Source organism: Tachyglossus aculeatus, chromosome 10, assembly GCF_015852505.1.
Source record: "Tachyglossus aculeatus isolate mTacAcu1 chromosome 10, mTacAcu1.pri, whole genome shotgun sequence".
In the NCBI taxonomy this organism is placed as follows: Eukaryota; Metazoa; Chordata; class Mammalia; order Monotremata; family Tachyglossidae; genus Tachyglossus; species Tachyglossus aculeatus.
The window spans coordinates 38,654,785-38,676,812 of NC_052075.1; the positions used below are offsets into that span (position 1 = coordinate 38,654,785).

A 22,028-nucleotide genomic window follows, 5' to 3' on the forward strand; every position below is an offset into this window, starting at 1 on the left:
TTATTATTATTATTATCGCGCAGCCGCGCGCCCGGTCTGGCCCGCGGAGACCCAGGCGCCCCCCGCGGAGAGGGGCCTTGGCTTAGCCAATGGGAGCGCCCGGGGATGGGATATGCTAATGAGGCGCCGCGGCTGGGCCAATGGGAGGCCGCGGGGGCGGGAGAGGGAGAGAGAGGAGGAGATGGGCGAGGGGGAGAGCGCGCAAACTTTCCCACCTGGGGCAGCGCCGGCCGCGCACCGCTCCGCGCTCCCTCCGCGTTGCCTTGCCAACCTTGCCAGCCTTGCCCAGAGCCGTCAATCAATCAGTCGTATTTATTGAGCGCTCACTGTGGGCAGAGCGCTGTACTGAGCGCTTGGAGCCGTCGGCTGTGCCCAGCGGCCCCCCCGCCCACCCTGCCCGGCCGGCTGGGGACGAGGGGGGGCTTCTTCTCCCTCCGCCCGGGGCTGGCAGACCCCATGCGGGCGCCATGGAAGGAGCGGGCCTGGCTCTGTACTGGACGCTCTGGCCGCTGCTACTCGCCCCCTTCCCCGGAGGCGCCCACGACGACTGGATGTGAGTAGTGCGGGCAGCAGGATGATGGAGTGGGGGAGTGGGGTGGTCCACAGCTGGGCATCCGTCGGAAGAGAAGCAGCATGGCTCGGTGGAAATAATAATAATAATAATAGCATTTATTAAGCGCTTACTATGTGCAAAGCACTGTTCTAAGCGCTGGGGAAGGTTACAAGGTGATCGGGTAGACTGTAATAATTTTACAGATGAAGGAACTGAGGCACGGAGAAGCTAAGTGACTTGCCCGAGGTCACACAGCAGGCCATTGGCGGAGGCTGGATTTGAACCCGTGACCTCCGACTCCAAAGCCCGGGCTCTGTCCACCGAGCCACGCTAGTCGGAGGTCATGGGTTCGAATCCCGGCTCCGCCCCATAATGATAGCGGTGGTATTTGTTAAGCGCTTACTAGGTGCAAAGCACTGTTCTAAGCGCTGGGGGGGATACAGCTGTCCCACAGGGAGCTCACAGTCTTAGTCCCCATTTTACAGATGAGGTAACTGAGGCCCAGAGAAGTGAAGTGGCTTGCCCAAAGTCACAATCAATCAATCAATCGTATTTATTGAGCGCTTACTATGTGCAGAGCACTGTACTAAGCGCTTGGGAAGCACAAGTTGGCAACATATAGAGACAGTCCCTACCCAACAGTGGGCTCACACAGCAGACAAGTGGCGAAGCCGGGATTAGAACCCATGACCTCTGGCTCCCAAGCCCCTGCTCTTTCCACACATGTCTTTGCTGTGTGACCTTGGGCAAGGCACTTAACTTCTCTGAGCCTCAGTTACCTCATCTGTAAAAGGAGGATTAAGACTGTGAGCCCCACGTGGGACAACCTGATCACCTTGTATCCCCCCCGGCGCTTAGAACAGTGCTTTGGACAGAGTAAGCGCTTAACAAATGCCATTATTATTATTATTATTATTATTATTATCATTATAAGAGGGCAAGATCTGGCTCGAGGTGGAGGGGAACAGGAGGATGAGGCACAGCTGGAGGGAGCGGGGTTAGACCTGCTCCCTGTGGGACAGTTTCTCTCTCTATCCTGTAATAAGAATAATGATGGTGTTTGTAAGCGCTATGTGCTAAGCATTGTTCTCAGCAGTGGGGTAGATAATAATAACAACAATAATGGCATTTATTAAGCGTTTACTATGTGCAAAGCACTAATAATAATTATAATAATGATGGTATTTGTAAGCGCTTACTATGTGCTAAACACTGTTCTAAGCGCTGGGGTAGATAATAGTAATGGCATTTATTAAGCGTTTACTATGTGCAAAGCACTAATAATAATTATAATAATGATGGTATTTGTAAGCGCTTACTATGTGCTAAACGCTGTTCTAAGCGCTGGGGTAGATAATAATAACAATAATGGCATTTATTAAGCGTTTACTATGGGCAAAGCACTAATAATAATTATAATAATGATGGTATTTGAAAGCGCTTACTATGTGCTAAACACTGTTCTAAGCGCCGGGGTAGATAGTAATGGCATTTATTAAGCGTTTACTATGTGCAAAGCACTAATAATAATTGTAATGATGGTATTTGTAAGCGCTTACTATGTGCTAAACACTGTTCTAAGCGCTGGGGTAGATAATAGTAATGGCATTTATTAAGCGCTCATTATGTGCAAAGCACCAATAATAATTATAATAATGATGGTATTTGTAAGCGCTTACTATGTGCTAAACACTGTTCTAAGCGCTGGGGTAGATAATAATAATAATAATAATGGCATTTATTAAGCGTTTACTATGTGCAAAGCACTAATAATAATTGTAATAATGATGGTATTTGTAAGCGCTTACTATGTGCTAAACACTGTTCTAAGCGCTGGGGTAGATAATAGTAATGGCATTTATTAAGTGTTCACTATGTGCAAAGCACTAACAATAATTATAATGATGATGGTATTTGTTAAGTGCTTACTGTGTGCTAAACACTGTTTTAAGCGCTGGGGTAGATAATAATAATAATAATGGCATTTATTAAGCACTTACTATGTGCAAAGCACTAATAATAATTATAATACTGATGGTATTTGTAAGCGCTTACTATGTGCTAAACACTGTTCTAAGCGCTGGGGTAGATAATAGTAATGGCATTTATTAAGCGTTTACTATGTGCAAAGCACTAATAATAATTATAATGATGATGGTATTTGTTAAGCGCTTACTATGTGCTAAACACTGTTCTAAGCGCCGGGGTAGATAATAATAACAATAATGGCATTTATTAAGCGTTTGCTATGTGCAAAGCACTAATAATAATTGTAATAATGATGGTATTTGTAAGCGCTTACTATGTGCTAAACGCTGCTCTAAGCGCTGGGGTAGATAATAATAATAATAATGGCATTTATTAAGCGCTTACTATGTGCAAAGCACTAATGATAATGATGGTATTTGTTAAGCGCTTACTATGTGCCAGGCACTGTTCTAAGCGCTGGGGTAGATAATAATAATAATAATAATAATAATAATGGCATTTATTAAGCTCTTACTATGTGCAAAGCACTAATAATAATGATGGTATTTGGTAAGCGCTTACTATGTGCCAGGCACTGTTCTAAGCGCTGGGATAGATAATAATAGTAATGATGATGGCATTTAAGCGCTTACTATGTGCCAAGCACTGTTCTAAGCGCTGTGTTAGAAGAAGCAGCGTGGTTCAGTGGAAAGAGCCCGGGCTTGGGAGTCAGAGGTCGTGGGTTCTAATTCCGGCTCCGCCACTTGTCAGCTGTGTGTCTTTGGCCAAGCCACTTAACTTCTCTGGGCCTCAATTCCCTCATCTGTAAAATGGGGATTAAGACTGTGAGCCCCACGTGGGACAACCTTGATTACCTTGTATCCCCCCCCCGCCCAGCGCTTAGAACAGTGCTTGGCACATAAGCGCTTAACAAATACCAACATTATTATTACAAGGTCATCAGGTTGCCCCACGTGGGGCTCACAGTCCCCATTTTACAGATGAGGGAACTGAGGCAGGGAGAAGTTAAGTGACTTGCCCAAGTTCACTCAGCAGACAAGTGGCAAAGTTGGGATGAGAAAGTGGCAAAGTTGGGATGAGAATTCCCAAAACCGAGTCAGAAGGTCATGGCTTCTAATCCCGGCTCTGCTACTTGTCTGCTGTGCAACCCCGGGCACGTCACTTAACCTCTCTGGGCCTCAGGACAGAACAGTGCTGGGCACACAGTAAGCGCTTAACAAGTACGATTATTATTATTATATAATTATTAAGTGGGTCAGGGACTCTGTCCAACCCGATTTGCTTGTACCCACCCTGGTGTCTAGTACAATACCCGGCGCATAGTAAGCGCTTAACAAATTCCATTATTATTATTTCAGCGCAGTGCATGCAGTAGGCGCTTAACAAGTGCCATCATTATCAATATTATTATTGCTACAGCGCTTGGCACGCAGCAAGCGCTTAACGAGCACGGGCTTGGGAGTCAGAGGACCTGGGTTCTAATCCCAGCTCCGCCATTTGTCTGCTGCGCGGCCTTGGGCAAGTCACTTCACTTCTCTGGGCCTCAGTTCCCTCATCTGTAAAATGGAAAGGTCGGGGGTTCTAATTCCGACTCTGCCGCTTGCCAGCTGTGTGACTTTGAGAAGCAGCGTGGCTCAGTGGAAAGAGCCCGGGCTTTGGAGTCAGAGGTCATGGGTTCAAATCCCGGCTCCGCCAATTGTCAGCTGTGTGACTTTGGGCAAGTCACTTAACTTCTCTGTGCCTCAGTTCCCTCATCTGTAAAATGGGGATTAAGACTGTGAGCCCCCCGTGGGACTACCTGATCACCTTGTATCCTCCTCAGCGCTTAGAACAGTGCTTTGCACATAGTAAGTGCTTAATAAATGCCATTATTATTATTATTATTATTATTATTATTATTATTCTCTGGGCCTCAGTGGCCTCATCTGTAAAATGAGGATTAAGACTGTGAGCCCCACATGGGACAACCTGATTACCTTGTATCCTCCTCAGCGCTTAGAACAGTGCTTTGCACATAGTAAGCGCCTAATAAATGCCATCATTATTATTATTATTCTCTGGGCCTCAGTGGCCTCATCTGTAAAATGAGGATTAAGACTGTGAGCCCCACATGGGACAACCTGATTACCTTGTATCCCCCCCAACAGCACTTAGAACAGTGCTTGGCACATAGTAAGTGCTTAACAAATACCAATATTATTATTATTATTCTCTGGGCTTCAGTGACCTCATAGAGAAGCAGCCTGGCTCAATGGCAAGATCATGGGCTTGGGAGTCAGAAGTCATGGGTTCCAATCCCGACTCTGCCACTTGTCAGCTGTGTGACTTTGACAAATACGATTATTAAAATACGATCGAATGGATGAACAAATACCAACATTATTATTATTATTATTATTATTATGTGTTAAGCGCTTACTATGTGCAAAGCACTGTTCTAAGCGCTGTGGAGGATACAAGGTGATCAGGTTGTCCCACCGGGGGCTCACAGTCATCCCCATTTAACAGATGAGGTAACTGAGGCCCAGAGAAGTGACTTACCCAGAGTCACACAGTTGACAAATGGCAGAGCGGGATTTGAACCCACGACCTCTGGCTCCCAAGCCCGGACTCTTTCCACTGAGCCATGCTACTTCCCTAAATACGGTCGAATGGATAAACAAATACCAACATTATTATTATTATTATTATAAATACGATCGAATGGATGAACAAATCCCAACATTATTATTATCATTATAAATATGATTGAATGGATGAACAAATACCAACATTATTATTATCATTATCAATACGATCGAATGGATGAACAAATACCAACATTATTATTATTATTATCATTATCAATACGATCGAATGGATGAACAAATACCAACATTATTGTTATCATTATCAATACGATAGAATGGATGAACAAATACCAACATTATTATTATTATCATTATAAATATGATTGAATGGATGAACAAACACCAACATCATTATTATCATTATACATATGATCGAATGGGTGAACAAATACCTCCATTATTATCACTACTATTAAGTACGATGGAATGGATGAACAAATACCTACATTATTATTATTATTATAAGTACGATCAAATGGATGAACAAATACCAACATTATTATTATTATAAGTACGATCAAATGGATGAACAAATACCAACATCATTATTATTATTATTATTATAAATACGATCGAATGGATGAACAAACACCAACATTATTGCTATCATTATAAATACGATCGAATGGATGACCAAATACCAACATCATTGTTATTATTATCACAAATACGATTGAATGGGTGAACAAATACCAACATTATTGTTATTGCGAATACGATCGAATGGATGAACAAATACCAACATCATTATTATGAATACGATCGAATGGATAAACAAATACCAACATTATTATTATTATTATAAACACGATCGAATGGATGAACAAATACCAACACTATTGTTATTACGAGCCCACTGTGGGGTAGGGCCCGTCTCTCTATGTTGCCAACTTGGACTTCCCAAGCGCTTCGTCCAGTGCTCTGCACACAGTAAGCGCTCAATAAATACGATTGCTTGATTGAATACGATCAAATGGATGAACAAACACCAACATCATCCTTATTATTATTCCAAATACGATCGAATGGATGAACAAACACCAACACTATCATTATTACGAGCCCACTGTGGGGTAGGGCCCGTCTCTCTATGTTGCCAACTTGGACTTCCCGAGCGCTTCGTCCAGTGCTCTGCACACAGTAAGCGCTCAATAAATACGATTGCTTGATTGAATACGATCAAATGGATGAACAAACACCAACATCATCCTTATTATTATTCCAAATACGATCGAATGGATGAACAAACACCAACACTATCATTATTACGAGCCCACTGTGGGGTAGGGCCCGTCTCTCTATGTTGCCAACTTGGACTTCCCGAGCGCTTCGTCCAGTGCTCTGCACACAGTAAGCACTCAATAAATACGATTGCTTGATTGAATACGATCAAATGGATGAACAAACACCAACATCATCCTTATTATTATTCCAAATGCGATCGAATGGATGAACAAATACCACCACTATCATTATTACGAGCCCACTGTGGGGTAGGGCCCGTCTCTCTACGTTGCCAACTTGGACTTCCCAAGCGCTTCGTCCAGTGCTCTGCACACTGTAAGCGCTCAATAAATACGATTGATTGATTGAATACGATCGAATGGATGAAGAAGTACCAACATCATCCTTATTATTATTCCAAATATGATCGAATGGATGAACAAATACCAACACTATCATTATTACGAGCCCACTGTGGGGTAGGGCCCGTCTCTCTATGTTGCCAACTTGGACTTCCCAAGCGCTTCGTCCAGTGCTCTGCACACAGTAAGCGCTCAATAAATACGATTGATTGAGTACGATCGAATGGATGAAGTACCAACATCATCCTTATTATTATTCCTATTGCGATCGAATGGATGAACAAACACCAACACTATCATTATTACGAGCCCACTGTGGGGTAGGGCCCGTCTCTCTATGTTGCCAACTTGGACTTCCCAAGCGCTTCGCCCAGTGCTCTGCACACTGTAAGCGCTCAATAAATACGACTGATTGATTGAATACGATCGAATGGATGAAGAAACACCAACATCATCCTTATTATTATTCCAAATACGATCGAATGGATGAACAAATACCAACATTATTATTACTATTATTCCGAATACGATCGAATGGATGAATAAACACCAACATCATCCTTATTATTATTCCAAATGCGATCGAATGGACGAACAAATACCAACATTGTTATTACTATTATTCCGAATACGATGGAATGGATGAATAAACACCAACATCATCCTTATTATTATTCCAAATACGATCGAATGGACGAACAAATACCAACATTATTATTACTATTATTCTGAATACGATCGAATGGATGAATAAGCACCAACATCATCCTTATTATTATTCCAAATACGATCGAATGGACGAACAAATACCAACATTATTATTACTATTATTCTGAATACGATCGAATGGATGAATAAACACCAACATCATCCTTATTATTATTCCAAATACGATCGAATGGACGAACAAATACCAACATTGTTATTACTATTATTCTGAATACGATCGAATGGATGAATAAGCACCAACATCATCCTTATTATTATTCCAAATGCGATCGAATGGATGAACAAATACCAACATTATTATTATTATTATTCTGAATACTGATCGAATGGATGAAGTACCAACATCATCCTTATTATTATTCCAAATACGATCGAATGGGTGAACAAATACCAACATTATTATTACTATTATTCTGAATCCGATCGAATGGATGAACAGGCGCGACTTTGCTGGTGATGAGAGGGTGGGATGGGGAGGGGAGGCGGGGAGGGAGGCCTGAGGGTGACGGGGGTCCCCGGGGTCCGCTGCCTTGTCAGGTGGCTGGGGGTCCCGTCGTTGGGGGCCCCGGAGCAGCTGGGCTGTGGCCACCTGTGGCTGAGCGTGCGGCAGCGGGAGCTGTGCCAGAAGCAGCCGGCCCTGCTGGGCAGCGTGCGGGCCGGCGCCCGGCTGGCCGTCCGCGAGTGCCGCCGCCAGTTCCGCCACGAGAGGTGGGACTGCCCCCTCGGAGCCCCCGGCCCGCCCCGGCGCCCCTTCGGACACCAGCTCGCCAGCGGTGAGTCGCCCGTCTCGGGTGGGGGACCGGACCTGGGAGTATAGGACAGGCCCGGGGGGCGGGACGGGACCGGACCTGGGAGTATAGGACAGGCCCGGGGGACGGGACAGGACCAGGGGGACAGGACAGGACCGGACCTGGGAATATAGGACAGGCCCGGGGGGAGGGACAGGACCGGACCTGGGAATATAGGACAGGCCCGGGGGACAGGACAGGACCGGACCTGGGAATATAGGACAGGCCCGGGGGACGGGACAGGACCGGACCTGGGAATATAGGACAGGCCCGGGGGACGGGACAGGACCGGACCTGGGAATATAGGACAGGCCCGGGGGGCGGGACAGGACCGGACCTGGGAATATAGGACAGGCCCGGGGGGCAGGACAGGACCGGACCTGGGAATATAGGACAGGCCCGGGGGACAGGACCGGACCCGGGGGGCAGGACAGGACCGGACCTGGGAATATAGGACAGGCCCGGGGGGAGGGACAGGACCGGACCTGGGAATATAGGACAGGCCCGGGGGACGGGACAGGACCGGACCTGGGAATATAGGACAGGCCCGGGGGGCGGGACAGGACCGGACCTGGGAATATAGGACAGGCCCGGGGGGCAGGACAGGACCGGACCCGGGAATATAGGACAGGCCCGGGGGGCAGGACAGGACCGGACCCGGGAATATAGGACAGGCCCGGGGGGCAGGACAGGACCGGACCCGGGGGACAGGACAGGACCAGGGGGACAAGACACGACTGGAACCGGGAGACAGGACAGGACCAGGGGGACAAGACAGGACTTGAACCGGGAGACAGGACAGGACCCGGAGGACAGGACCTGACCCGGGGGACAGGATAGGACCGGGGGGACAAGACAGGACTGGACCCGGGAGACAGGACCGGGCCTGGGAACAGGACAGGCCTGGGGGACAAGACCGGACCCAGGGACAGGACAGGACCCGGAGGACAGGGCAGGACCAGGGGGACAAGACAGGACCGGACCCGGGAGACAGGACAGGACCAGGGGAACAAGACAGGACTGGAACCGGGAGACAGGACAGGACCCGGAGGACAGGACCTGACCCGGGGGACAGGACAGGACAGGACCGGGGGGACAAGACAGGACTGGACCCGGGATACAGGACCGGACCTGGGAACAGGACAGGCCTGGGGGACAGGACCGGACCCGGAGGACAGGACAGGACCCGGAGGACAGGACAGGACCGGGGGGACAGGATGACCCGGGGGGACAAGACAGGACAGGACCCGAGGACAGGACCTGACCCGGGGGAGAGGACAGGACCTGACCCGGGGGGACAAGACAGGACTGGAACCGGGAGACAGGACAGGACCCGGAGGACAGGACAGGACCGGGGGGACAGGACAGGACCTGACCCGGGGGGACAAGACAGGACCGGGGGGACAAGACAGGACTGGAACCGGGAGACAGGACAGGACTCGGAAGACAGGACAGGACCGGACCCGGGGGACAGGACTGGAACCGGGAGACAGGACAGGACCCGGAGGACAGGACAGGACCGGGGGGACAGGACGGGACCTGGCCCGCGGGACAGGACAGGACTAGGGGGACAAGACAGGACTGGAACCGGGAGACAGGACAGGACCTGACCCGGGGGGACAAGGCGGGACCCGGAGGACAGGACCTGACCCGCGGGACAGGACAGAACCAGGGGGACAAGACAGGACTGGAACCGGGAGACAGGACAGGACCCGGAGGACAGGACAGGACCGGGGGGACAGGACCGGACCTGGGAACAGGACAGGCCCGGGGGACAGGACAGGACCCAGGGACAGGACAGGACCGGACCCGGGGGACAGGACAGGACCGGGGGGGACAGGACCTGACCTGGGGGATAGGACAGGACTGGACCCGGGGGACAGGACTGGACCCGGGGGACAGGACAGGACCTGGGGAACAGGACAGAACCGGACCCGGGGGACAGGACAGGACCGGCTCGGGGTCGGGGGGTGCCCGCGTTCAGGCCAGAGGGGCTGTGGGATTTTGCTCCATCATGGAGGTGTGTACCCGGTCATTTGGGGGGGGGGGGGTGTGTGGTTGTGATCCATCAGGTGTGTGTGCTCCCGGTCAGTTGGGGCTGTGTAGCTGTGCCCCACCAGGTGTGGGTAGGCGTGGTCAGTTGTGTGCACATGTGTGTAGCTGTGCTCCACCAGGTGTTTGTGCCTCCCCCGGTCAGTTCGGTGTGTAGTTGTGCTCCACCAGGTGTGGGCGTGAGCGGTCAGTTGCTTGCCTGTGGGTGTGTGTAGTTGTGATCCACCAGGTGTGTATGTGTGCGTGGTCAGTTGTGGGTGTGTGTGAGTTATGTTTGTGTATATATGTACAAATCTACAGTTCTATTTATATTATTGCCCATTTACTTGTTGTGTTGTCTGTCTCCCCCCTTCAAGACTTTAAGCCCGGTGTGGGCAGGGACTGTCTCTCTTTATTGCTGAATTGTACTTTCTAAGTGCCTAGTACAGTGCTCTGCACACAGTAAGCCCTCAATAAATAGATTAATTGAATGAATGAATCGTGCTCCACCAGGTGTGTGTGCACCCGGTCATTTGGGTGGGTGTGTAGTTGTGCTCCATCAGGTGTGTGTGTGTGTGTGTGTTAGCTGTGCGCTCTCAGGTGAGTGTGCCTGGAGCGGTGGGGGCAGGGCTTGGGCCACAGGCTCCCAGGGTCCAGGCTGGGCCACCCAGCTTTGTCCCCGGGGTCAGACAAGAGAGTCATTTGCTTTTGCTTTTGGGAAAAGCGAAAAGGTAAGTGTGGGTGCCAGCTTACTGTCCAGGGATGCAGAGGCGGGAGGGCAGGATGGGCTAGCCCTGCAGGTCACCCCCTTGCCCACCTGGGCCAGCGCTGTGGATCGCCCCAGTCACCCCCAATTTTACATTTTTCCTGTAAACCCTCAAAACGGGTTGTTTTCCATTTGGATTTGCTCTACCCTGCTCTGGATTTGCCATTTCCTGGGACTTTTTAGGTGATCCTAAACCAGGAGCCGGCCCACCATAAATAGCTGCTTCACAGCGCCAGAGCACATTATTGCCCTGCTTGTCAAAGGAAGTGTTTAACAAGAGACATTTTCTTCTTCATTTCATGCACCGTGTTTTCATTCGTCCCAGTTTAGGATACGCTTGTGAAGACACATTTAAAATTTAGTGAATAAATGGGTCTGCTTTCCGGTGATGTCCAACATTGCCAGTATTGTATATCCACAGATTTGAACCTAGCCATAGCTTTAATGCTGAATTAGAATGGCAAATTCACTCAGATACAAAGATTTAAAACCCAGTAATACCCGTCAGACAATAGCTTCAGTTGACACCATCCAGGGAATGTCGTTTCGGCTTGATAAAGATTCAGGGAGCCATAATTCTGCTTGTTCAATCTTTCAGTTGGGCTGAGGTAGTCTGATACGAAACCATTCGCGAGGCCTCTGGAAAGGACTCCTGCGAAGAGAGGATGAGCGGAGCGTTTCAGAGTACAGTGTTAGAGCGCAGCACCCAAATCTCTTCCAGGCACCAAGGAAACAGCATTTATTTATGCAGTGACTGCAGCAGGTCTGGTCCATGCAGTGACCAGGTCTTGCAGCGCCGGAAACATGACAGAGTGCTCCTGTGACACCAGCTTACAGAACGGCGGCTCCGCCAGCGAAGGCTGGCACTGGGGCGGCTGCTCGGATGACATCCAGTATGGGATGTGGTTCAGCAGGAAGTTTCTGGATGGCCCAACCAAGAACCTGACGGGAAAGGACGGGAAAGGACTGCAGGCCATGAACCTACACAATAACGAAGCTGGGAGGCGGGTATGTACTCGAGCCCGGGATGAAAACGCACTACCCGTCAGGAAACCACCCCCAGGTCCGAACTGGCGAGGAATCAGATGATGTGGTTTTAAAAGCCAGGATTGAGGTGAAAACTCAAGTATCTGGGAATCGTGCAGGGAGGGACAACTGAAGGTTTTCATTCCCATTCTGAATTTCTGTGACTTTTTGGTTTAATCCCACCCTTTGTGTTTTATGGGCCTGCCCCTTTGGTCTTTGTGTTTTCCAGTAGTTTTCTTTTTCTTTGACTCCCAAGTGAGGATTAACATCAGGCGCTCTTCAGCTCGGTGGAATTTTTCAAGCAAACAGCTTGCCCTCTTCAGCTCTCGGTGGCTCTCCTAAAGTTACTAAAATCAAAAATTACCGGGAAAATGAGTTCTAAAATGGTTATTTACTCTCTAATTCGTCACAGTCCTTTAAGGCCATCAAATCAATACGTATTAATGTCATTCTAGATCACTGTATTAATCATCCAGCAGGCAGCGGAGTGCCCTTAGTAGCCATTACAATATGCCAGTAAATGTGACATAAATTAAAACAAGTTTAAAAACAAGCCCCCAGGGTATTTTTTTTTAATTGTGGCACATGTAGAACAGCTGTTTTTTAAGTAAATAAATTAAAGCGATAGTTATAGGCGCTTGCCAAATTTTCGTTTAGTTAAAGCTGTTTTGAGTTAAAATAAAAACTTCACATTAGCATGTGTAGTTTAAGCAGGATGAACAGGATAGAAAAATTCATTATGAACTAATTTAAGGAATCCTTCCATCGTTTCGTTTCTTTTTCTCATTAGAGCAACAATTTGCCGGCTTTAGAAAACGGGATTTATGGGAATTTCGTTGTTTAGATCTGTCCAATAAAGCTTTGCTTATCGCACATTGACTCAGATGGACATACAAGCAGGCATGTTGGTCTTTTCAGTTCCAATATAATCCAATTTAAAGAAGCTGGTTCAAACAAAGACATCCATGAAATTAAAATGCACTTTAACAACAATCAGAATGAAGCCCTTCAAAGCTCAGTAATTAAAAATTGGAAGAGATCCTTTCAAGGGGGAGTAACATAAAAGAAGCATGTTAATAAATAGTTCCAAATTACTTTATAATGTGATCTTTCAATGAACAAATAGTTCTGGAAGTGTTTTTATTCGTTTTCAACTGATTACAATAGAAATGTGAAATTGCCTAGCCAAAATGAATCCAGTTAAGTAAATAAGAAGGAGCATATTTAAGGGCATTTTCTGCATTCTGACTGCAAAGTTTAGTCTTGAAAGTCTTGTAGAATCCTGAAGAATGTTCACCCTAAGAAGAATTTGTTTCCATAGGGTATTTTTTTGGAAAGTAGTGAACATAGTTTTGATTTCTTTTTTTTTTCCTAAACAGGCTTTATAAAAACAAAAGAGCCATGTAAAAATATAAGCCTCTATATATGTTCACTTTCATCTTTCTTCGTTGTCTACATGTTGCTTTGGTTAGAAAAATGCCATTTTCATCTTTTATTTTTCCTCTTAGAACCAGGCACCTAAAATATTTCCCAAATTACAAAAATTACTGTTGCCATTATACACCAAGCAAAAGTAATTCTGACGCAGCATGCAGCACCTCCAAACACAAAATTCAGTGTTGAGTGAATGGCATATTTTCACCCTTGTTATTCTTCTGTTAACTTCCTCTCCTTTTCATCAATCGATCATATTTATTGAGTGCTTACTACGTCCAAGGCACAGTACTAAGTGGTTGGGAGTGTACAGTATAGGGTAATTTTCATCCCTCAAAACCTAAACTCACCAAAACCATCTACCCGGGCAGTTTGGAGGGATGGATACGGAGGTTTGGTTGGCATTTTCTCGCGCAATATGGCCAGTGAACCAGAATTCACAATAAGATGTCACACTTTTCTTGCGGTCGGTAGCCTAGGACAAGGTTCCAAGGCATTTTCTAAAGTGGAAGAGCAATCAGCTCGATTTTCATTATTTACCATTAGGATTTTCATCCAGCCAACATACTCTTCAGAGTCAAGCCCGATGTCTGCATTCAATTGACTTGATTTGCCTCGTCTCAAAATCCCCAAACTGAAAATGTAGGAAAGGGTTCAGAAGAATGTGGGCGCTGGCGCTCAGCTTTCTGAGTGTAGGACAGATGATTTTCTAACCGCTGGCCCGAAATAGTCTGGATCCCAGTAGGTTTCCGGCCCCATTCCTGAAGCAGTGCCTCCAAGAATAATGTTGCAGGACGGTGATTGGGCAGTAGTATGATGTGATGTCTTCCAGGGGCAGAACTTCTGGGAATAATGTGACTTGGAATATTTATGGGTATTGCTTTTGGTGTGCATTGGATATTTCCATTCTTCCCCCATCCACCTCATCAGCTTTCAAATTTCTCTACCCCATAATTTCTTTTATGATGAGTAACTCAAAAAAGCAGGGAAGGCTAGACACCAGATTTTCATTGACAGATCTGGAGGATATTTATGATCAATAGTTGAAATGCACTCAAGGATTCTGACCGCCTTGAGCGTTCCAATAGACTCTTTGACAGACTGGCTTCTGGATGACTTCAATCAGTGGGATTTATTGAGTGTTTATCGGGTGCAGAGCACTCTACTAAACACTTGGGAGAGTCCAGTAGGATAGGACGGAGGTATTCGGCCGCTCTCCTCCGTCATGGCTCTTATGGTGACCAAATGGATCACATAACCACCTTTCTGTTGATGGTATGCAATGAGATCATGACCTCAGTCCAGTCCCAAGTAGAGCTGTTATGTTCACAAAGCCATTGTCCACCCTGGAGGAGCTGGCTCCCATACCCTGTTGCCGATGGATGCCCAGATTGAGTTCAGTTTTGAGGCATTTATGCAGTTTGTGGGCAAAACACATTAGACATTGCCAGTGATTCCAAGGCAAACTCCCTAAGCACTGGGTTAGAGCTAAGAAACGCTTTCCCCCCAAATGGGCACATCTGTTTGCAATAGTTGGCAAAACATTCCTCTGTTAATATCATTATAAACCTTAACTAAACCAAACTAGAAAAAGGAATCCACTCATAACCACGTAAAACTCATTCTGCTGTTGTCACTAGCAAAAAGGCGCTGAACCCATCATTACCATTTTTTTTTTTTAATTTTGTTCTTAGGTACCCAGAAAACACTGGGCATCTTCCAAAACATCTCAAAGGACCATCCCAGTATCTATCAGGATTTTCTCTCTTCTTTCATTCATTCATTCAATTGTATTTATTGAGCGCTTACTGTGTGCAGAGTACTGTGCTAAGCGCTTGGGAAGTACAAGTTGGCAACATTCATTCATTCAGTCATATTTATTGAGAACTTACTGTGTGCAGAGCACTGTACTAAGTGCTTGGGAAGTCCAAGTTGGCAACATCTAGAGACGGTCCCTACCCAACAGCGGGCTCACAGTCTAGAAGGGGGAGATGGACGACAAAACAAAACATATTAACCAAATAAAATAAATATTCATTCATTCATTCAATCGTATTCATTGAGCGCTTACTGTGTGCAGAGCACTGGACTAAGCACTTGAGAAGTACAAGGCGGCAACATATAGAGACGGTCCCTACCTGACAGCAGGCTCACAGTCTAGAAGGGGGAGACAGACGACAAAACAAAACATATTAACAAAATAAAATAAGTAGAATAGTAACTATGTACAAGCAAAATAGAGTAGCAAATCTGTACAAACATATATCTTCTTCATTTGTTACCTCTGCAAAGGCCTCAGCCACGATGGTTGAGGTACTTTGAAATCTGCTTCTTAGCAGCTTCTGTAAAACTTGTTTCGTTGAATTTTGAGTCACAGTATATTTGAATTCTGGGTCAAACAGTAGCCACCTATCACCAATCAATCAACTGTATTTATTGAGCACTAACTCGGTGCAGAGCAGTGTACTAAGCCCTTGGGAGAGTACAATGTAACAGAGTTGGTCGACCTGTTCCCCGCCCACTGTAAATTCTCTAGTTTACCGACCAGAGGAGGAGACAGTCATTGAATATAAATTATGGTTATGTACATAAATGCTGTGGGGGTGATGGTGGGCAAATCTAAAAGTGCAAGGGTGATGCAGAAGGGAGAAGAGGAAATGAGGGCTTAGTCGGGAAAGGCCTCTTGGTGGAGACATGTATTTTAATAAGGCTTTGAAGGTGGGGAGAGTAATTGTCAGATATGAAGGGGAGGGAGTTCCAGGCCAGGGGCAGGACCCGGATGAGGTGTCAGCAGTGAGATAGATAAGATTGAGGCACAGTGGCATTAGAGTGAAGAGTAAGGGTTGGGTTATAGTAGAAAATCCAGCTGTCCTGGGATTGCAAAACTGTACAACTAGCTGGTTGAACTCTCAGCTTCTTGAGAGGAGAGATCTCATCTATTACTTCTAGAATGATTGCTCCCCACCACCGCTGTTTTCTCAGTGCTAATGCTGAATTGGTTCCTAACGTGGTGATGGGATGCCACATGTGCAGATTCACCTTTAGAGAGTTACTTCAGTTCATTGCTCCATCATCCGACCGAGATGGAGGGGAAACGGTTACTCTTCGGGGAAGCTTTCAGGAGTTGGCTGGCAGGCCTGGAACGGAGAGTACCAGAGAGGAAGGGGAGAGAAACCCAGGATTGTGTATGTCATCTCGATATCATTTCATTAGAGCCAGTTTCACCGCCAGTACTTCATGGCTCTTGCTGCCCGACTGGATGGTGGGTGAGAATGACAAACACCATCCCCTACCCTTGCTCTGAATCAAGCAGCCTAACTGCACACAGCTAGAGTGTTGGAAAGGGGAACAGAATCAGGCAAAGCAGGAAAAAAAAAGCTACTGAGGGTTGGGAAGATCCTATCTGGCCCTGAAACTCTGGGAACGCCTTGGAAGAAACTAATTCCTCTGTAAAAAGCATGAAAACCAGTTTTTGCAAGAGTAGTCTTGTGGGCAGGGAAAGGGAGGGTAGAGTGCTAGATTTGAGTTTGCTTTTTTTTCTTACGATATTTATCAAGAGCTTACCATGTACCAAGCGTTGTGCCGGAGTAGACCAAATTTAGACAGGTTGGACACAGTCCCCGTCCCACCTGGGTCCCACAGTCTAAGTAGGAGGGGGAACAGGTATTTAATCCCCGTTTTCAGCTCAGGAAACTGAGGCACAGAGGCGTTAAGTGACTTGCCCAAGTTCGCATAGCAAGCAGTTGGCAAAGCTGGGATTACAACCCAGGTCCTCTGACTCCCAAACCTGTAGGCCACACTGCTTCTCTGCCCTGAGTGTTACTACTGAGTCAGAGGGCAAAAAAGAGGTCCAGCTACTGTAGGTGAGAATGCTTGCCTGCACTCAATCCTAATGCATAACTGCGGGATTCTCAATTTTATTTCTGGAGCACTTACTGTATAGAGCACTGAGCACTGTTCTAAATGCTTGAAAGACCACAAAAGAGATAATGTGCATGATTCTTGCCCTCAAGGAGCTTATAGTTTAGTGGGGAAGACACTAAAATAATGTTTCGATAGAGGGAAGAAGGAAAAGTGGGTACAAACACACACACACGCATCTGTGAGTTAGTGCTTGTATCCACCCCATAGCTTAGCGTCGTGCCTGGCACATAGTGAGTGCTTAACAAGTACCACAGTTAATATTATTACTGTTATTATGGGTATGTAAGATGTGTACAGAAGTGCTACAATGTTGTGGAAATATGGAAATGTAGTTTGACTGCAACCTGAGAGATTATAACCTCTTTGGCAGCACGAATCCTGTCCACACACCCTATTGTATTCTCCCAGATGGTTAGTACAGTGTTCTGCACAGACTAAGCAATAAGTAAATGCCATTGATATAAGAAATGTGATTTCAGAAGAACTTTGAGGATGGGGAGAACTGAGGTCTGGTAGATTGGAAGTGGGTGGGAGTTCCCACAAGTGGGAAGAATGTGAGGATGAAGTTGATGGTGGGAGAAATGAAAACAAGGCAGAATGAGTAGGTTGGCTTCAGAGGAACAAAAAACTATGGTCTGGAGTGTAGTGGGTGAAGAATGTGAGTAAGTAGTGGGAAAGAGAGCTGATTGAAGGCTCTAAAAGCCAGTGGTAAGAAGTTTTGCCTTAATGCAGAAAGGTTAACCTTTGAAGGTTTTTTGAGGACTGGGGAGACTTGAGCAGAGAAGGGCAAAGGGTGGCTATATGCAGCAGTGGGATCTGTGTAGGGTTTGTCTCAAAATTGGTGAAAGGAATGTGAGAAGCACTCTCTGAATAAGGCAAAAGAAGAATAATGGTGGATGGAAGTATTGCTAAGCTGCTTCCCCTCTAAGAATGTCTCTAAACTAGTACAATTCTGTCCCTGTCCCACATGGGATTCACAGTCTCAATCCCCATTTGACAGATGTGGTAACTGAGGCACAGAGAAATTAAGTGACTTGCCCAGGGTCACACAGCAGACATGTGGCAGAGCTGGGATTAGAAACCACATCATCTGACTCCTAGGTCTGTGCTGTTTGTACAAGACCATGCTGCTTTTACTTCTCAGGTGCATCAGTGACACTATTCAGGGAGAAATTAGGGTGTGGAGATTAGTTGGTTGGGTTGTAGGGGGGGCTTCCTGGAGGAGATGTCATCTCCATAGGACTTTGAAGATGGGGAGAATAGTGGTCTGCTGGAAACGCCTCTTTGGAAGACAAAGTCACACAGGCCAACCCTCCGCCTGTGTTCCAGCCCCTCACTCAATCAATCGATGGTATTTATTGAACACTTACTATGTGCAGAGCAATGTACTAGGCACTTGGGAGAGTACAATCCAACAGAATTAGCAGACGCTCCCACCTCTGTTCTGGCTTCTCACTCCCATTTCTGCTCAAGCCCCTCAACCCCACCTTTTGCTCTAACCCACTCCCCAACAGGCTGGCCTCCTGGGAAGAAATGTTGAGGGCGGGGAGGAGGTGGGGGAAGAACTGTAGGATCACTAGCCATGAGAAACGGCTCAAGACCAGTAGCTGCAAGAGGGGTCTTCGGTAGAAAGCAGCAGGAGTCGGACGCCGAGATGGTAAAGGGGCTCTTCATCCCCCTATGCACTCTCCTGGGCAGCAGAGACATTCCCTTACACACCCATTTAACAAAAACGATTATGTGTTTGAGAGTCCATTGCATAGCCTGATGCTGTGGTGAGATTTTTTTTGCCATTTTTTAATAACATAAAATAACCTAAGGCAGCAAATACAGTCTTGGGTTGAGCAACCGGCAGCCAGTATAGATATTATGCTCGCTGTGGGCAGGGAATGTCACTCTTTATGGTTGTATTGTACTTTCCCAAGCACTTAGTGCTCTGAACACAGTAAGCACTCAATAAATACGAATGAATGAATGAATGACTATTAAATCCTTGTAGAATCATTAATAGCAAGGCGAGTTTCCTCTGGAGCTCTCTAAATCCCACTCGGGGAACAGAGCCTCTAGTGGGACCCATTTTCTGATTTTTTGCCAAGAAGCTGGAAGTGAATTTGTTTTCAGGGACATGCCAGTGGATTTTTCTATTTAGAGTTCCCTGAAACTTACTCTCCTTTTTAAAGAGATGTGAAGGTCTACCATGGAGATGGAACAGAGCAGAGATCTTGAAATGGTAAGCTCATCATGGGCAGGGAATGTGTCTGTTTATTGTTGTATCGTACTCTTCCCAAGCACTTAATACAGTGCTCTACACACGGTAAGTGCTCAGTAAATACGATTGAATGAGAGTATGGCTTACCCAGGATCTGAGTCCCAGGAGAGTTATCTGCATCTGACTCAGGTCCCTACTTTGGTTTCAGGCCGTGGCCAAGCTGATGTCGGTGGAGTGCCGCTGCCACGGGGTCTCCGGCTCCTGTGCTGTGAAAACGTGCTGGAGAACCATGTCTCCCTTTGAGAAGATCGGTCATTTCCTCAAGGACAAGTATGAGAACAGCATCCAGATCTCCGAAAAGGTGAAGAAGAAGATGCGCAGGAAGGAAAAGGACCAGCAAAAAATACCGATTCCCAAGGACGAGCTCCTCTACATGAACAAGTCCCCCAACTACTGCGTGGAGGACCGCAGGTTGGGAATCCCGGGGACTCGAGGCAGAGAATGCAACCGCACGTCGGAGGGAGCGGACGGGTGCAATCTCCTCTGCTGTGGACGGGGCTACAACACTCATGTGGTCCGGCACGTGGAGAGGTGTGAATGCAAGTTTGTCTGGTGCTGTTACGTCCACTGTAGGAGGTGTGAGAGCATGACGGACGTCCACACGTGCAAGTGACAAAAGACTCCCTAAGGACCCAAGAAATTCTATTACTGGTCAGACCAGTGATCCTCCCAGTTCGGTGCCCCTGACAGTTGGATCCTTGGAGGAACAGTGTGATGGCTGCCCTACTGGGCATCTGCGATAGATCACAGAAGCAGCATGGCATAGTGGATACAGTACAGGCCCGGGAGTCAGAAGGTCATGGGTTCTAATCCCAGCTCCACCACTTTGCTGTGTGACCTCAGGCAAGTCACTTCACATCTCTGTGCCTCCGCTTATCTGTAATATAGGGGTTGAGACTGTGAGCCCCACATAGAACTGAGACCTTATCCAACTCGATTTGCTTGTATCCACCCCAGCGCTTAGTACACTGCCTGGCTCATAGTAAGTGCTTAACAAATACCAACATTATTATTATTATTATCATCATCTCTTTTCCTCTTGTAACCCTCTTATCCAGGAATTTCTCCAAGTTGTTCTTGAATTGGTTGGTGTTTTCTGCCTGGGGCAGCAAATTCCTTGTTTACCACTTGCTGCTTAGCAAAGTTTCTTCTTTTGTTTGGTTTAAATGTATCTATGTTCAATCTTGAAGGGTCCCCTCACCCTGCTGTGGAGGGAACTGCTGAACAATTTTGGTTCCTCAATCAATCAATCGTATTTATTGAGCGCTTACTGTGTGTAGAGCACTGTACTAAGCACTTGGGAAGTACAAGTTGGCAACATATAGAGACAGTTCCTACCCAACAGTGGGCTCACAGTCTCGTCTAGTCCTCCAGTCCCCACTCTTCTTCACTATGCCTACTAGAGTGGTTACCTCTCTCATCCTTTATCTTTCCAAACTGAAGATCTCTAATCGTTGTGTGATATTGTATGGAAGCTGCTTTGTCCCCCTATCATATTTTTTATCGTATTTAAGTGTTTATTATGTGCCAGGTACTGTACTAACGCTGGGATAGATACAAGATAATCAGGTTGGACACAGTCCAACATAGTCTTAATCCCCTTTTTACAGATGAGGTAACTGAGGCACAGGAGAAGTTGTGACTTGTCCAAGGCTACCTGGCAGAGGCAGAATTAGAACTCCAATCCTCTGACTCTCAGGCTCAAGCTCTTTCCACTAGGCTACACTCCTTCTTGGTTGCCCTTCTCTGTTTTGCCTCCAGCTTCATTATCTCCCCTCAGTGTGGTGACCAGGACTGAATGCAGAACGTCAGAGGCCTTATAGAGCGGACTTCTGACTTTGTTTTCTCTCCCCTTCCTGATGAAGTGCATTTGTGCAAGCACTTTCTTTCCCAGAAGGCCATAAATGGGATTGACTTTTCCATCAAAGCTCTGGGTCATCAGGATTCTGATTTTTCCTTAATTGCATTCCCACCCCCTGGAAGCTCATCACGGGGATGTTCTTGGGATCTAGAAGGTAGAGTCCAATCTCTCTGAGCTTCCAGGTGCTCAGTTATGTCATCGTAACCAAATTCTCGGGGGTCTGAAGATGCGGGGGAGACCTGGGATTTCTGCCCATGCATAAGATGCTCACCTACAGCGTGGCAGGCTCCAGTATGGAACTTTACGACCGACACCCGGACTGCCAACACTTACAGCCACTAAACAGAAGTCTCCTGCAGTCAGCCTGTATTGTCGATGAAGAAAAGTCTTTGCTAGGTAAACAACTGTGCTGAACATTGGACACAATCACGGGAGTTTCAAA

General features: G+C 46.8%; 1 protein-coding gene across 1 annotated transcript; it reads left to right on the top strand.

Moving 5' to 3' along the window:
* The first annotated feature begins 467 nt into the window (after positions 1–467).
* WNT16 (Wnt family member 16) lies at positions 468–20,476 on the top strand. Its single transcript, XM_038753176.1, has 4 exons — positions 468–553; positions 8,025–8,260; positions 11,794–12,080; positions 19,874–20,476. The coding sequence occupies exons 1-4, from the start codon at positions 468–470 to the stop codon at positions 20,336–20,338; spliced, it is 1,074 nt and encodes a 357-aa protein (XP_038609104.1). The 3' UTR covers positions 20,339–20,476.
* The last annotated feature ends 1,552 nt before the right edge of the window (positions 20,477–22,028 follow it).